The sequence below is a fragment of the Apostichopus japonicus genome, chromosome 11 (genome assembly GCF_037975245.1).
Source record: "Apostichopus japonicus isolate 1M-3 chromosome 11, ASM3797524v1, whole genome shotgun sequence".
NCBI classification, from domain to species: domain Eukaryota; kingdom Metazoa; phylum Echinodermata; class Holothuroidea; order Aspidochirotida; family Stichopodidae; genus Apostichopus; species Apostichopus japonicus.
The window spans coordinates 1,062,913-1,081,150 of NC_092571.1; the positions used below are offsets into that span (position 1 = coordinate 1,062,913).

At 36.7% G+C, this 18,238-nt stretch overlaps 1 protein-coding gene across 2 annotated transcripts in view; it reads left to right on the forward strand.

Annotated features, from left to right (window-relative positions):
* Window positions 1-18,238, forward strand: part of LOC139975866 (calmodulin-binding transcription activator 2-like) — a 109,130-nt gene that overhangs the window by 51,070 nt on the left and 39,822 nt on the right. For both annotated transcript variants that reach the window (XM_071984132.1, XM_071984133.1), the window contains exon 4: window positions 15,283-15,418. In XM_071984132.1, the coding sequence (XP_071840233.1) occupies window positions 15,283-15,418 (136 nt within the window). The remainder of the gene's footprint in view (window positions 1-15,282; window positions 15,419-18,238) is intronic.

Sequence of the window (18,238 nt, forward strand, 5' to 3'; positions counted from 1 at the left end):
GGGCATTCACTCTGGCTGTTATTTTATAGTGGTGAGATATATATATATATATATCATATATATATCATACATATATATCATACATAGATTCAGAATTCAGTCGACATTTTGATGTCTCTTTCCTTTGTTTGGTCCATATTTGTATGATAAATATTAATATAAGTATTCCTCCCTGCAGCAAGAAATTCTCTTAAATTGCAATAATAAACTATAATTTCTTAAAAGAAGTTTGCTTTGCGTTTCACAATTAAATGTCAGTACAGTCTAAGTGTCTATGCCCAATTGTAATTAGATGTCCACTTTACTATAAATGCATTTTCATATATCATTTAACAGTTATGAATAAAACTTTGTGCTGATATGGAATGGCCCATGCATGATTGATGTATACATATCAAATTGCATTCTTGTTGACACTAACAAAGAGCATTATGCAGAGAGACATCGGTAGAAAAGATTCCAACCTTTCCTGCTGGACAAGCTTAAGTTAAAATTAATAGGGGTCAGCACTGACCAATTAAAATAAACTTTAGATAACAAGGATCAGGAAATCCATCTCCAGAAGATTGAGAGCATTTGTTGGAATGCAAATTGGTTGCTGATTATTCAACCGATTTTAAAGTGGTTCGTCTTGATCTGTCGAACGCTTCCTTCAGCATTTGTGGCTGTTCTCTGCGTGGGTGTGTTTAAAAGTGTGTGTACATGTGATATTTGTTAAGCCAACAGTGATTGTGTCGTTGGTATATTGAAAACTTTTGACCTTTTGTTTTTGCTGCAATGGTGTTCTTTAGTCGAGGTCTAAAGTCATTATTTGAGAAATCAATTTCTGCAGATGATTCATGTGTATACTTGCATCTTCATGATAGCTTTATTATGTCAGGGATGCGCTATTTTGATGGATATACAACGGTATTTTACACCTCTAAAATCCCTTCAATAGATCCTTAAAACTCATTAATCCCTTTGGACGATTCAATCAGTTGATTGACAGTTCTTGGTCTTTTCAACCCCCTCCCACCTCCATCCCCTCTCCTTATCAAGCATTTTTTTCACACCTAACATAAAGTTGAACAGTACCTTCAACCGTTAACAATGCTCTGAAGCATCTGTAGTTGCGGACATGTGTTACAACTACGTTTGGTATTAAAAAATAATAAAAAAACGGCTGGTCAACATTTTTTATTTATTTACACACTTTGTGGGAGGATAAACTTTGAGTTGAATGACAATAAAGTAAGACTAACTTGAATGTTTTCCACAGAAATTAACAAAAATTACCAACATTTCTATGACTTTTATAACGGTGGTGATGAACAGAAAGAATGTTAACAAAAACACAAGAGGGAAAAGAAAGTAACAAAGTCATTCAAAAATACTTTTAATGTATCTTGCAATTAAACTTTCAAGAATTAGATCTTTTTTGAATCATTAGTTAGATGTTGCCCCAAAGTTCCTGGGAAATATCGTACATAATCTTGATATATGGTTACATGAATCACATTTTCATGATATGAATTAAAGTATCGTTTCTGGTCAAAATTGCTCTGTTTTAGAAATATATAGATTGGTTATTATAAAGCTTATGATGGTAGATGTAGGGTCTAATTTACCATGACAACAACTTTGAAAAATTCTAATTTACCATGACGACAACTTTTGAAAAATTCACAGAGTTGAAAGTACACTATTTCGATAGGTTGTCTTGATGCCGTATAAGGATTGAGGTTTAATAACAGTTAATGGGCATTAAGGCGTGAGCGTTCACTACTCAATCTTGTATATAGTATAACCACATGAGGCTCAGTCTTGTATGGAGATATTCCCCATTGAGAAATTAGAAATTTAAATGAAAGGAAACCCTCCTCGGTTCCTCCTACAGGAACGGTGTGGATGCATGGCTGTACAAGATTTCAAGTGCATGTGGCCGGCACTTATTAAAGGGGTTGTCTGATGGCGCAAGTGAAATGTTTTGTAATTGGATAGCTAAAGAATAGTCTAATAGCGGTTAGTATCACAATATGAGCATTATTTATGTTGGGAATTATTAATTAAGATACACATTTCGTTTTATTCGTTTCGTTAATTCCAGTATAAATTGCATAAAATACAATTCATAAGTAGGAAAATGGTGAGTATAATAAATAAAATGTTATGTGCATTCATAAAATGTATAAAAGTTAGGAACCAGTAACCCAATTAGGGAATAAAATTTGTGGAAACTATACAAATTACATCAAATCAAGTCATTTAAAGTGTCATATTGAATAAAAATAGATGCTCTGTATACAAACGAGTTTCTGAAAACTTGCACTCTATATTTTGGTGTCAATGCACGATTCCTGAGATTATAGCTAGTGTGTCGACACAGTGATTTCAGTTCTGCATGAAGCGGGTGATTTTCTTCTCTTTGAATATTCCTACTTAGTCTGATAAATTCACGCCTAGCTCCACCATTGATGGCAGGGACCACCTACCACATTTGCTGCTAGAGGAGGTCAGGGGTCATGCACATTCTAGTGCTAAGATGTATTCTTACGATATATAAAAACAATTGAATGAGTGCTTTAACTGGTTGTGTACAGTAGGAGGACGTACAGATTTTATCTTTCATGGAAAGGTCAATTATTTTTTGTCATAGGACATCTCCTTTTAAAGGTGAAGTCGTTTCGTTTTAGCTTCAATTTTCCACAATAATCAACATATACTTCTATGAAACCGGAAGTACTTTACATATTCCATGGAGAGAAATCCCTCACATTAGATAGTTCAGGCGAGGGGTTACATTTCCTCACAGTTATACAGTATAATACATTGAGAGCAATTAAGGAACAAGTAATGGATTTCTTTGCTTCCTATTTACATATTAAAGTGAGACGTTAAAGATTTAATAAATCACAGTTAAGGGTTTCTATCTTGACTGATTGACTCTCATTTAGTAATGGATATTGAGACTGGTTGTTTGGAATTAATAAGCCCTGATTGCAGCTTTAACCATCGTAAGTCCTTCTGGATAATGGCTGGGATGGAAGCATTAGAGTTTATCACAGGAAGACAGCAACATCACTTTATCCACCTTGGATGAGTACTTTACGTTTTGCTAACGACGAAACGACACTAATTGTTTTGTCGTATTGACAGATATCCTTCCCCAGTTGTTTAATTGATGACTTTAATAGCATAAATTATGATGTGTAGAATTTTGCGATGTCTTCCAATTAAGTCTCATGAATAACTTATAAAATGCACTTTAATAAGGTGAGGAAGGAGAAAAAGATAAACTTTGTAGTTAACATATACAGTAAATATTGTAAATATTTAGTATGATAAAACAGTGAGAAGGCTTTGTATTAAATGTAGGCCACATAATATATATAGAAGTTAGAAAGAAAAGCTTTCCTTATTTGGCCAAAGATCTAGGTCCAGATCATGGCAGCTTGGTGAAATCTGTTTTTAGGTAAAATTCAAGAAAAGCATAGTTTGGTATATTTGTGCCAAAATGAGGTCTTAGAAGATTGTAGATCTAACAGACAGATCTTGTATAATTGGTAAAAATCTGAAATCTCACATTCTTCAAATCAACAAAAATGTATACACAGTACATGGACCCATAGAACTTTAATATTGGATGTTGCATTTGTTGTAGGCTGCTAGAAAAAAACAAAATAGCTAGTACTTGGATTACAAATGTATTAACATTAATGTATTTTGCAGAATGTCTTGAATGCTTTGATAGGCAAATATCCCACAAAACATGCCACAATGGGATTTTGGTTTATTCAGTGTGTAAATTGTTTTAATGGGACTGTGTTGTGTGTAGAGCTTTCTCCGTGATGGCCCCATGACTGTGGAACAATCTCATAGCCAAACAAGAGGCACCTATTTCTCCATCCAGTAAGACGGATCTCAAAAAACAGTTAAAAACTATCCTTTTTAAGAAATATCACAGTTAGACCCTTTTTATGGGAGCGCATTTGAACATTGCCTTGTGCTCTGGATACCTGCGCTATACAAAAAACAGTTATGATTATTATTATTAGATCAAGTGTGTAAATTGTTTTGATGGGACTGTGTTGTGTGTAGCTCAAGTACACGGTAAGCTGATTTTGATGTCTCATACGGACCACAGATGTGGAAGTGACGTTAAGATGGATGGTTCACATAGTTTTCTTATCCTGCTGCCAGCTTATAATCTAATTTGTTTACTCTCTGTATCGTACACAACTATTAAACCACAGTGATTAGATATTGAGTTAAATGAACTTGTAATCTAGGGTACAGACACAAGTAAGTAACTCAGGAAGTGAAATCGTTTAAAGGGTTAGTCCATTGGTTGAGTGTTGGTTGCTCAATAAAGATGGTGCAAAATTTCTGCATCTTTAGTTCAAACCGGCATCCTTATGGCATTTTGTATGGGGTAGATATGAATTTGTCCAAGTTGGTGGTATATTTCGTGAATGTGTCTCATAAAAACGGAATGAATGATGTCATCACTCTAATTCAGCGGAAAATGGTTTCATTTTTGTTTCCCTGAATAATATTTCACATATTCAAAGAGGATGATAACATTTCTCCAAAAATTTCAGGATCGAGTGATTAAGCAGTCAAACTAGGTTTAATACATTCAAGCAACCATATCTTGAGTTAGGGACAAGATATTGAGATGGGGGATTTCAACTAGCAATGTAGAATATTTTTCATTTTTTTCCATACAAGTGTGTGACATTCATTGCCACTGGAATATCTCTCTAAGGTCCCTTATGAGAGAGTCATCTCTTTCATCTGTCTCGTCTGCTTTGATAAGTAACCATCCTCTCCATTCTCTCCATCCTCTTGTCTTCATGGATGAGAAATACAGTGCTACACTTGGAGAAATTTGCTGACATCTCGGTTCGGGAGGATCAATTAATCAATAGAAGATGCATATCGTCTATCGGATTTGTTATCTGTTTAATGGAATCAAAAAGTACGTTTTAACCCAAAGTACAAGAAAAGTTCAGTTTTTTGTCTACACTCACCTGAGGATGCTTTGAGCTGGTTAGTTTGTGGAAAAAGTTTATGATTAATGAAGCAGATATTGGATAATATTATAAAACTGTGAAGGATTCAGCTTTGGGAATATATTGAGGAGAAAGGGAATAATGATCCAAGTACCAGTCAATTGGCTCAAAAGTAAAAAGAAAAAAGAGAGAAAAAGAGGAAAGAATATTTGGTTGCTGTGGGCTGACTGTTGAGTGTCTTAGTGGGCTGACTGTTGAGTGTCGTAGTGGGCTGACTGTTGAGTGTCTTAGTGGGCTGACTGTTGAGTGTCCCAGTGGGCTGACTGTTGAGTATCCCAGTGGGCTGACTGTTGAGTGTCTTAGTGGGCTGACTGTTGAGTATCCCAGTGGGCTGACTGTTGAGTGTCCTAGTGGGCTGACTGTTGAGTATCCTAGTGGGCTGACTGTTGAGTGTCGTAGTGGGCTGACTGTTGAGTATCCTAGTGGGCTGACTGTTGAGTGTCTTAGTGGGCTGACTGTTGAGTGTCTTAGTGGGCTGACTGTTGAGTATCCTAGTGGGCTGACTGTTGAGTGTCGTAGTGGGCTGACTGTTGAGTATCCCAGTAGGCTGACTGTTGAGTGTCTTAGTGGGCTGACTGTTGAGTATCCTAGTGGGCTGACTGTTGAGTGTCCTAGTGGGCTGACTGTTGAGTGTCCTAGTGGGCTGACTGTTGAGTGTCTTAGTGGGCTGACTGTTGAGTGTGGAAGTGTTTAGTGGTTTGTGTGGTTCTTTGCCACAGTTTGTGTTTTGGTGAATCCTTTCTGTCAGGAACATACTTTGGATCTGATGTTGTCACAAACAGGTGCAACAAAGTTGAGATAGTTTGTATCTTTCAATATATTCTACAGTTTGCCCAGACATTTGTACCTGCACTAGCCTGCATTATGCAATCCAGTACAGAGTCGATGCAATACACATTAGTTTGAATGAAAACAGGCATAACAAAGTTGAGATATTTTGTAATTTTTCAATAGTCTACAGTTTGCCCAGACATTTGTACCTGCACTAGCCTGCATTATGCAATCCAGTACAGAGTTGATGCAATACAATTTAGTTTGTATGAAAGCAGGCACAACAAAGTTAGATAGTTTGTATCTTTTCAATAGTCTACAGTTTGCCCAGACATTTGTACCTGCACTAGCCTGCGTTATGTCATCCAGTACAGAGTCGATGCAATACACATTAGTTTGTATGTAAGCAGGCATAACAAAGTTGAGATATTATGTAATTTTTCAATAGTCTACAGTTTGCCCAGACATTTGTACCTGCACAAGCCTGCATTGTGCAATCCAGTACAGAGTTGATGCACTACAATTTAGTTTGTATGAAAGCAGGCACAACAAAGTTGTGATAGTTTGTATCTTTTCAATAGTCTACAGTTTGCCCAGACATTTGTACCTGCACTAGCCTGTATTATTCAATTCAGTATAGAGCTGATGCAATACTGTACAAACTAATGTGATACATTCTAGTACAAAGCAAGTCAATTATGCAATACAAATCATCTGATGCCTTGAAATTCTATGCAAAGCAAGTTAGTGCAAGGTAACATTATGTAATCCAGTATAAAGTCAATGCAATATAAACTAACATTGTACAGTCCAGTACAAAGCAAGTCAGTTATGCAGAAAACTGTTTAATATGAGATTCTGTGTAAAGGAAGTTAGTGCAAGGTACCATTATGCAATCTGCTAGATTCCTCTGCTTTAGGAAGGAAGTATATAACACAATTGTTTGTAACATCAATTATTCTCCAACCGTTGGGATCAAAATATCTCAAATTGAAAAAGTTGAACCAAAACAGGAAATCAATATCTGAGCGGAAATTCTAGACAATATCTTTCATTTTCCTTCCCTGTGGATTCACTGTCTGCTCAAAATCATCTGTGAAATATGAGTTACATGAATTCGACATTAATATCAATTTTGCCTGATTAAAGGTTTTGTTGGGCAGAAACATGAATGTAATGGATGTAGCTGGGGGGGGGGAAGGGGTGTTATGACTGTTTATGATAGCTGTTTCATTGGAGAATGTTTAGTGAATGAGACCTGAGGACAAAGCTAGGTAAAAGATTGCTAAATGTTAATGGTGCATGAATGTTGCTAGATATATCATCTGAATGACAAATGGATGAACAAGAAGCCCTACTTTCATTGCTTTTAAAATACAACAATGGAAAATGTTCATTATAACATTTGATTTATGATCAGCTAAACCAGGTAGATGTGGCTGCATCTGTATTGATATGAAGAAGTGCATAGGCGGATGTTTGGGGAGGGGGTGGGGGAAAGGGGCAAGGGGAGGGGGAAGGGGGAAGGGGGCAAGGGGAGCAGGTGTGGCAAGATCACCATCAATTTTTTTTTCTGAGAGCTGACCTTGCTGAAGCTTCATGGGCTTCTGAAGGAGGTGTTGGAGGATGGGTGAGAATAGGAGAGAAGCAGGTCAACAGGGATAGAGGGCAGTACACAGACATGCAAATGAGTGAGAATAGGAGAGAAGCATTTATAAGGTCAACAGGGATATAGGGAAGTACACAAACATGCAAATGAGTGAGAATAGGAGAGAAGCATTTATAAGGTCAACATGGATAGAGGGCAGTTCACAAACATGCACATGGGTGAGAATAGGAGAGAAGCAGTAGGTCAATGGGGATACATGGCAGTACACAGACATGCAAATGAGTGATAATAGGAGAGAGGCATTTATAAGGTCAACAGGGATATAGGGAAGTACACAGACATGCACATGGGTGAGAATAGGAGAGTAACAGAAGGTCAGCAGGGATAGAGGGCAGTACACAGACATGCAAATGAGTGATAATAGGAGAGAGGCATTTATAAGGTCAACAGGGATATAGGGAAGTACACAAACATGCACATGGGTGAGAATAGGAGAGTAACAGAAGGTCAGCAGGGATAGAGGGCAGTACACAGACATGCAAATGCTGCATTATGTAATGATTATCTTCTAAGATATTTCTGATCTGTGTGGAATACATATGTACAGTATGTCCAAGTGCATGTTTATATACTCTCAGGTACTAGCAATTAAGAACTCAAACGTTAAAAACAAAGAGACTAAATATCCAAACCAAGATAGAGCAAATTTAAGATACTCAAGCGATAAATGTTTGTAATTACATGGCTGTCCGATCTTGTAGTTGTGTATGAGCAGCCTTGAAAGTACCTAACTTCTATATTCACCGTTGCCCATGCATGAACGTGTGCCAACCTGGGAAGACTTGTGAAGCGTGCATGACATCCGTAATATGCGACATTAAACAGGTTAATGATGCTTATCAGTGGTTCAGTGGCCAACTTTTATAAGCTCGGCAGGGTTTTCTTCACAAAATATACTTAAAATCTCCTTGGGGCAGTTTTACCAAACGATACGGTACTTAAGTTATTATTGTCAAAATAGAAGTATATTAACATAATAAATATTAGTTTAAACCCTTACAAAAAACCCAATTAAATCTAACTCTATATATTAGTTGGTGGAAACTTCATGCAGTAGAAGAACGGTTTAATATACATGGTAAATCTTATACTGCCTGGCAGCTATTTTGTTTGCCTGCACATCTTACACCCAGCTGCCAGCACGGTGCAGCAAATGTTGGCAAGCTTCACGAAAGTATCAATATTTGTGATGGTGATATATATGGCTTGTAGAAAGAAACATGGAAGGATACTTAATGTCCCAATGAGACTTTTGGTCATGTAATACGTATTCGTGAACATGTTACAGTTGCATGGAGTTTTCATTAAGAGTAACATTATTGGATATCTATAATGAGAGTTAAACCACAGAATGAAAAAATATCGATGTACCATTACAACCTCGGATCTGGCAAGTACCCCTGTTCTATAGGACAAAATATTGGACAGAAGCATTTTCTACCAGCTGATACACCAGCATTAACGCTCTTACAGTCTGCAAAATGTACAAACACATCCTTTAAACGATTTGGACAAATGCTTGCGTAAGAATGTGTGGAAGTAATTATCTGTGTTTGTTATATAACTTGAGAGAGTTCCTAAATGACACATTCTTTCAGATATGTGGTCAAAGCTGAGAAACCTGCTTGATACTGTGCAAGTTTAAGATGAGTTTATTAAATTTCTGTCTTTGCCAGCAGCTGACAAACAGCTATTGGGAGATTGGGTTAAAACTAAAGAACCAATTCATCTTTTCAGAGTGAATATCATATTTACCAAGAAGTGTCATTGCTCATGTATGCCATTGCAATTACCTCTTATCTAGCGGATGTTTGATAAAGAAAGAAGCAATACTGCAGGGAGTGAGTGTGTAAAGGAGTTTTGACCCAGAAAGCAAGGACTGTCATCCCCAGAAGTAATGTTTCTAAGTTGGCAAGTTGATAAAGCCTGTCTTGTGGTTTTCAACTTAATTAATTAACTTCCGGTATAGATGTTGAAAGGCGCTTTATACCTGCAGTACATTGTTGGCTTTATCTTGCCACAAGACCAACTTTGCTATCAGGTCAAGAACCAGCAGATATAGTTATTAATGTATGTATTTTGCAACAGTTTTAATGTTTGCAGGATAATTCATGACAGACCCTAAGGTCCCGGCTGAAAGAATGTTTGTAAGGTATAATATATATCATCCATGTTCTTACTGAGTGAGTTGCTACTGTATTTATCAGGCATAATTTAAAGATATCATTTAAGTTTTTTTCAGATCCTCCCACCTCCCACCCCTCTTCTTCCTTCAGTCCATAGCTATAAGCTGTAGATACATGATTAGCAAAATTGAGTAATTCATTAAAATGATGAAATTGAAACTATCCTGAAATGGATTCGGGTACTTTTTGCCAATTTTAGTCGGACTTCTACCAAAACAACACATTTTAAATGTAAACACAGTTGTGTTATTGATGTGTTTTTGTGTAGTCCTTATTTTCAGTGCAAGAGGGCTGGTCACCTGCACCTCCCCCCCCCCCCCCTCCAACACCCACTACCTTTAGGTATTATCTTTTGCTTCCAAATCATATGCAATTTCAATCCTTGAAACTGCAGTTGACATTCGCAAGACAATCTGAACAATTTCTTAGCATATTAGCTTGATATCTCTCATGGAAGTTAGAAACGGATGATGCATGGTTACTATACTTTATAGCTACACATTAATGTGGATCAGTTGTATAATGTATCAACAGATATCTACTACAGTAAATGTGACACTGAACCAGTTGGTCCACCTGCCAATTTCATAATTTGCTTTACATATGAGGAAATATTGATATCATTACATTTATTCCTCCTCCCTCCAACCCCCCCCCCCCCAAAAGACGATCCTGATGACACGTTTTATCAAAACACCACGATCTTGATTTCCCGTTTCCGGGGTGAGATTATCTTTGCGTTCTCCAATGTGAACAAGACCTATGATTATACAAACTAAATTTGCTATATATGTATTATTACTGATTGTCCTATTCAAATGTGACCTCACATGATTGATGTTACAGTTACTTCCAAAGCCCTTTTGTACAAATTCTGTGTACAATCATCAATATAACAATATGTGTTTAGTCATTTCCTTCAACCAGGTTCTTTACAGAGCTCTGTATTGTAATGTATAATTTTGTGACGTACATCTGAAGATATAACCACAACAGCTATAACCGCATTGAAATATATAGTTCAGTTGGCTAAGCTGTATTTTAAGTTGATTTTCAAGTTACACAAGACTTTATCTGCATTTAAATCAGTTTTTAGCTTGCATAATGCCAAAGTAACAAAATTGCCTCCTAGAGAGAGAGAGAGAGAGAGATTTGTTGGAACTAAGTGGAATTTGTAAATATCTTTGAGGGTAAAAGCTACAAGTGGCTTAGTTTGATAAATTGCTATCATATTTTGGTCAATGATTGGTACATTTGGTAAAATTGGCACTTGTAAGCATACTTGTAATTCATTAAATGCACAGATCTCCTACATGAACTATATTTGCAATGTGTCTAGGTCTCTACACCATTATTTGTTATACATTATGCATTAGTCTCACAAACAGCTCTGATGTTAAGTTAGCTCAATACTTCTCGTCATATCAGTGTTAATTGGCTCAAAGAGTGTCATAACAGAAATGTTCTAGCTGGCCATACCTATCATTTGCATATAAAATTCTGGGCAATAGGTCTAATTATTAATTGTTACTTTATTTTGGCTAATTACCAGTTGATTGTATGATTAGGCACAAAGATAAACAAATTAATCAATAAAATGCTCTGCAGTAGTTAATTAGTCCAAAACAAGTCATTCATCTGTTGGAAATGGACACCATTGTTTCATTTGACCACTGAAAGAACAAACTTCTTGACAAAAGGCAATGCAACTCCCATATTACAACTTAATCTGTCTATGGGAAACTTGAAGTCCGTTCTGGCATAAATTATTGACCTATGACCAAAAAGGATGAACGTGATAGAGAGGCAAAGGATATTACTCTTCTCCTTATTCTAAAACTTTAAATTTACAAAGCTGTGGTTAAGTCTATTTTTGCTTTTGTCTATTTGATAGGGGAAGGGGAGAGAGGGGTTGGGGGTGGGAGGAAAGAGAGGGGGTGGAAAACTGTTGGTACTTAGGGCCTAAGAATGTCACATTATCATTGAACCAGGCATCTGATACTTTTGACATCTGGAGCAGTAATACTTCTTATCACCTCCAAATGACAACCATGTTTGATGCCAAGATAATTTTGATAGCTTGTTGCAGAATTATTAAAGGAAATGATATTATATACCGTCTAATAATACAGTTCCTGATATAATGTGTTAGTAGACTGTTTGACAGTCTGTCTTACACAGGCAGTCCATCTGAGTTGAATTTGACAGGTCTGTATTAAGAATGTTTGAGTTTCTAATCAGATCCTATTACGATCAGGGATTTTATCTGCTACTCTGTGTGTCACCTACAGTAATCTCTCCTCCTGTTGAACAATCCGTTTGTAACAGAATTTTATAGAGACAGTTTATTGATGGAGCATCGTAACATTATCTCCACCTTTCATTTCACGTTTAAGAAGCAGTATACTTAATTAAACGTGAAATGGATTTCAAAGTAACATGAAGAGAAAAAAATAAAACAAAAGGTTCCTGTAGTGTGATATGTCTTTAATAGTTGCCAAGGAATATAAAGTGGAGGATTCGTAAAGAAGATCAGATCTGTTCCATGTTTCTTTCTTGTCACATTTCTTTTTATGAACAAACATTTGCCATCGTTGTTATGCACATGTGAGTTTCGAGACAGATTATCAGATATATGGGCATGACGTATGTGTCATTTCTTGGGTTTAATGTTCTCTTGAAAATGTGACACTCAAGTCCTGTCTGTTAATGGCTCCTTAAATTGTTAATGTGTTAAAATTGGGGGGAAAAATTGGGGGTATCAGTTGTCATGTTGTATAATTTGTATGTTTAATGTTTATATCTGGCTGTAAAAGTAGTCATTTATGGCTTGAAATAAGGACAGCTCTGCAAACCCAGCTGTAGTCAGAATTTTTTTTAGTCATGAGCAAGAGAAAATTATGTATTATTTTACCACCAAAATATAGAATATGACAGTTTTTGTTTCTTCCAAATTTACTTCTTTGGTATTCAAGTTTTAAGGAAAAGTGACTTACTGCGTGTCTGCCGGGGTTAGGCAATAGCTTTATCTTTGAAATGAGTGGTAAGATTTCAGCTGTTCGCTACGTCTGCCTCTAATGGAAACAGAGAAAGGAGCTGAAATGGGTCGTAGTTCATTCATACAGGGAGCCCTAGAGTGTTATGGAAGTAAATGAGTTCGACAGCGTTATGGGGTCAGATGAGAAGTGTGTTGCTCGTTACCGGTTGTAAAATGTCTTCGGGATCACCAAGGCAGTTGGGATTATCCATGTGAACTAACCTCGTTAATTGCATACATACATAAGTAGGTCATTGCTCTTCCAAATTTAAAACTGTACTTAGGTAAATTATACACTTCAATGGCTTTGCAGTACATACTGTAGAGTGCTAAAAAGTTACCAGTTATATTGTAGTGGTAACTGATTGCATGTATGCCGTTATCAAATGCAGGTAGAGTATAAAGTTTGTAGCTCCTTGATAATCCAGTCCAGGCATTTATCCTGGGGTTTGGTTTGTCATAGAGATGTAATCAAAATAGATAAAAGAGTAACCATGCCTGAAATCTGCAGTAGGCTTCATACATAAACCATAGCACATCACACAGAGCATAGGAGTGTATATTATGGACAGCTGAGGTAGCCAGCATTAATGACACAATGAGTCTGCAGTGTTGGTATATGTGAAACAAGTGTTATAATGTGTACTATCAAGTCCACATCTATACTGCTGCCTATGTATATAGTCTGTAGGCATGCATTACTATAATAGTATACATCTGTTCACTACACTTTTTGGCAAATCATGCAATCACAGGATCAACGATTATTCCTTTAAAACAAGTATTAATATGAGTCACAGCGTGAAAGGAAAAAATGATCCAATGGAGTTAGTAATACAGTCTTTTGAAGCGATGAAAAGTTTAGATCTTTATGTTTTACCAACTGGGATATTATTTTTCTATTTGCTTATTTCTTGTTTTGGTTCTTTTTACTTGGGGGATTGGAGGAAAGGGGGGGGGGCTGTTAAACACCCAGTCTGTCTGCATTGGTAGTTCTTGTCTACATAAGATATTTAGTAATCGCAGCCAGCGAACCTCTTCAAAGCCATCTGGGGAGGATTTAGAATGTCTAATGATTTCCATTTTCTTTTATTTTATGGAGATGTTTTTTTTACTCTGGCTCACATCTCAAGAACCTCCTTGTAGGTCTACATACATAGTTATAATTAAAGGAGCTGATTCTGCTTCAAGCAAACCTATAAGATTGAAATTAATGCTTCGTGAATACTTTCATTGTTTATTACTTTGTTTTAATATTTTCTCTGCCAGAAGCCTTTATATGTTGGCAATGGATCACTCTGCCTTTGTGCTTTTTTTTCTGGTTGATGACATTAAAAGTAAAACATTTTGCTAAGTTTCTCAGCCTTGATCCTCCTTGTATAGCTCTGCTGGGCCACTGTGTGAACTTTACATCCAGAGCAAGTAACAATGATTGGACCAGGGAGATAGAGGGATTGAGAAAAGGTGATAGATTGTTAAATTCTCACACCCACCACCCACTCAAGCCATTGCTATCAATGTCAGGCAGAAAGTAGTTAGTTAAACTGTGACATGGAAGGTCAAAGGGAGAAAGTTATCAGGTCAGAGGTCAAAGGTATGAAGGTCAACATACTGGAAGGCAAATGGAAAAAGATCAAAGGGAGTTAAACATCAAAAGGTACCAATTGACCAATTCAGATGAGAAAGTGTGTTTAAAAAGAAAGGGGTCAGGGGAACCTGTGGGAAGTGGGGGCTGGGGGGTAAAAGCAGTTGCCACACTTTTCCATAAACCCACACCAATATAACAGTTTTGGCCACTTTCCTTGATTTATTTTGTAAACACAGTATGCGGTCGTGGCTAATTTGCATATAAAGTTCCTGTACTTATGAGCTTAACTTACCCAATACTAAACTTACTTGATTTCATTGAAATATTTTCATTAAACAGTTTCGTAAATTTACATGTGTTTTGAATGTAAGAACAGTAAGAAAGGTACATCATGTATGCTGCTGTTATCAATAAAAAAAACTTCAATTAAATCTGAAAGAAAAAAAAATTGAATAAAACAATTTGTTGAGTAAGGGCAACCAGTTCAGAATGTAACTCCATTTTTTACTGGCAAAATGTTAATTTGAATCTATTGCACATAAATACTGAGCTGACAAAAAGTTGCTGATATTGTAAAAGTATCATATATGGTATCACTTTACAGAAAGGTTACTCTGTCCAAATTTAATATTGAATTTGGCTTTAATAATAACATTTCTCTCTCGTATTTGGGGAAGCTTTGAAGCTGTATTAAGTAATCTTCTTTTTATTCTTTTCTTTTGGTTTCTTGTGGACAATATTTCTTGAATATTGGTTGAGAACGTTCATAATTTCCTGCGATGCCCAAAGTTGTAAAAGGAGCCTCTTCTTCCCGGAGGGCATCCTATAGAATGAATTAATTAAAAGCTGTCAGGGAGTTTAAAGAAAACTCAAGTCAGGCCAGCGGTCTGAATTTTAATAACCAACTGTTTTTCTGAGATGTTTTTGCTTTATTTATCAGTCATGTCTCTGTTTTTCTCTTTTTGTGTCTTCAGACCCCAGACAGGTTCCATCTTCCTCTACAATCGGAAGAGGGTGAAGTTCCGACACGACGGCTTCGTTTGGAAGAAGAGGAAGGAGAGGAACAGTACCAGGGAGGATCACATGAAGTTGAAGGTCAAAGGTGAAGAGGTATGAAGAGCGCCCTCTACTTTAGTTGTTTTAATGTTTGACCTCTGACACTGACCTAGTCTGCATTGTAGAATGTGGCAGGTGTGATGTTGTATGTGTGACTCCACATGTTTTCAGTCATTGAGTCGAGATTAACATTTATTTTCAAATGGTACATCATATAGGACTGTACCACCATCTCAAAGATAATAAAGTAATAAATATGTACCTGTATAATGTAATATGACTGTAACCAAAAACCTGAACACAGGCCCAGCAGAAATTGATCAAATCGTTAAAACCGAGCAGATTCCAGTGGAGTGCAAACATTGCCCTGGAATTATAGTTGTAAGTTGAATGTGTATGTGGAAATGGCGAGTGGTAAGTATCGTTTCTTATATTCCCCAAACTAGTAAGTTTTGGGGTATCTGGAAATCTTAGCAACTTGGCTTTAGATGTGTCAAGTACAGGCAAAAGATGATAAAAATCATAATAATTATCTTATAATCACCATAGTTCTGTTAATCCACTTATCTCCTCACAACCGGAGCACTCTCTCCATCAAACAAAGCTAAAAAATGATCTAGTTAAACCTCTTAAGCAACCATCTCAGTTGCAGACTTGTTAATTTTGTGGGAGTATAATAAAAATTAATGTGTGCTATTAAATTTAAATATGAATTATAGTTGGTAGTTCAACAAGAAGACATCAGTTTTGAAAGGTATCGAGTTGGGAAAGTCTAGATCAGGGCAATTACGTTTGTTCCAGGGCCTTCTCCTTCCAATGCCGAACCTTGTGGTATTAAAGCATCGGTGTGGAAGACATCGACACAGTAACATTGTGGAGAAATATCTCGGAGAAAGCATCGCCACTGCCATCGAACGAAACAGATTGTTTTTGCGTATTCCGATTTGAAGCTAGAACTGTATTGTTTCAACCTAGAAATCAGATGCCAACCGACAGCCACAAAAGGAATAAAATGCCAAGAGTTAAGTCGTCACTTAAACTGCTGCCGCGCCAATTGTAGCTTTATGCACTGGTTGACACTGTCTCTGCTCCATTAGACAATCCAATAGAGGATTTCTCTAAAGCGTGAAGAATTTGGTCGGTTTATGTCATCATTTCTGCTCGACTAGCCGTTTTCCTCTCAAAGTAAATATTTTTTATCGCCGCAACCTTGTTTCGGTGTGTAACGGGGATGGACGGAGTGAGAGAGAGAGGGAGCCTGCCAGTATGTAGAACAGAGGAGAGAAGAAGTCAATCTACTTTAATAATAAGACACTTCTGCAGTTTGTGGAAATTAGAACGGCCTGCTGTGTCCAAGGCTACAGCAGTCATGGTTTCCTGGAGGAGATGTTGTTGTCTTGGGAGGTAAAGCTCAGTGATGTTGAGATGGATAAATTCAGCAGGATTGTATGTCTGACGGAGGAGAGGAGGAGGAGGAGGAGAAAATCTCAGGCCATGATCACGATGGGTGACCGCATGATAATCATGCCACAGAAACAAAAATGTTTGAATAATCATTAGTACTAGTTTCCCAAAATTATTCAAATTTTTTACAAAGCTTTCTCCTTTCTTTAGCTGTTTGCGTACGAAACAAAGGAGTATAAATTCTTATTTGCAGCAATGAAACATTATGGGAAAGTTAAAAGTGCTTTACTGGTTTCCTTTTCCCAGTCTAGATTTGATTCACGAGCTTCTTCACACTTCAGTCAGCTCAATAGTTATGAAAGTTTGAAATGAGTTTAATACCGTGAAGATCATTAGACCTGAATTTGTATAGCATCTCACATTAAGTGGTTTACTGTCAGCACTCATTTGAGTAAAGCTACTGCAAATATGCAGGTGCTGTTTGGAAGTGTTTTCCTCGTACATAAGGAACACCTGCAATGTTATTTTAATGTAAATGATGTGTGTTGATGTGTGATCTCATAAATGAACAGGAGTCTGCTCAGGTAATATCTGTGTTGTTCACAAATATACTAGACAGTCAAATATTGGACACTCATGGACACTCTTTGGACACCATGGACACTCATTGGACACCATGGACACAGAAGAAAGAAAACACTTTAAAAAAAAAAACAGTTTTAAGCAATCTCTATCATAATTTTTGAGTCAATATTTTGTATGGGAAATGTAGCATTTTGTATCAAATTTGAAGATTTGTGCTATATCAGATTCCCAGAACACTATAAATGCACATTATCGAGCGGTGCAAGTTTCCTGAAAGAAGGAACCACCCCCCCCCCCAAAAAAAAGAGGAAAATTACAGTTATTATCAGTTGAATTAGCATTCACTTGGCTTAAAAGGATTGAAGGATCTGTGTTGTCTAAACTATGCTACAGAACCAAGTAGTGGTCATTTAGGTTGCAACTTTAATAGTTATTTCATTCTTCTTCCTCAATCATCACATTCCATCTGATGAGAAATTTAATTTTGTAATTTAATCATGTGAATTGCATGAGTAGTAGTTAGGAAGTTCTACAATTCCACGCAAAGTATATTTGCAAATTATTTGATTAATTGTTTAGCACACAATACTGATGACCTTAAAGTGGATGAGGGTATTGGATTTGAATCACATTTAATAACCAATTTGGCAATCTGCCTATAATAAAAGGAAAACCCAGAAAACTAGGATGGTATCTTTGCTCAAGGAAATGCAATCATATTATGAGGTATATTTCCATTTTTGATAAAATTGCTGCAAAGAATCGATCAGAAGAAAATGTGCTGCTTTAAATAATTGGAATAGGATTTGGGTTTGAGCCTGAGCTTATTTTACCGTAAAACTCCCCCAAGTCTTGACATTTACGCGGCTTGGTTTTATTGAAGCA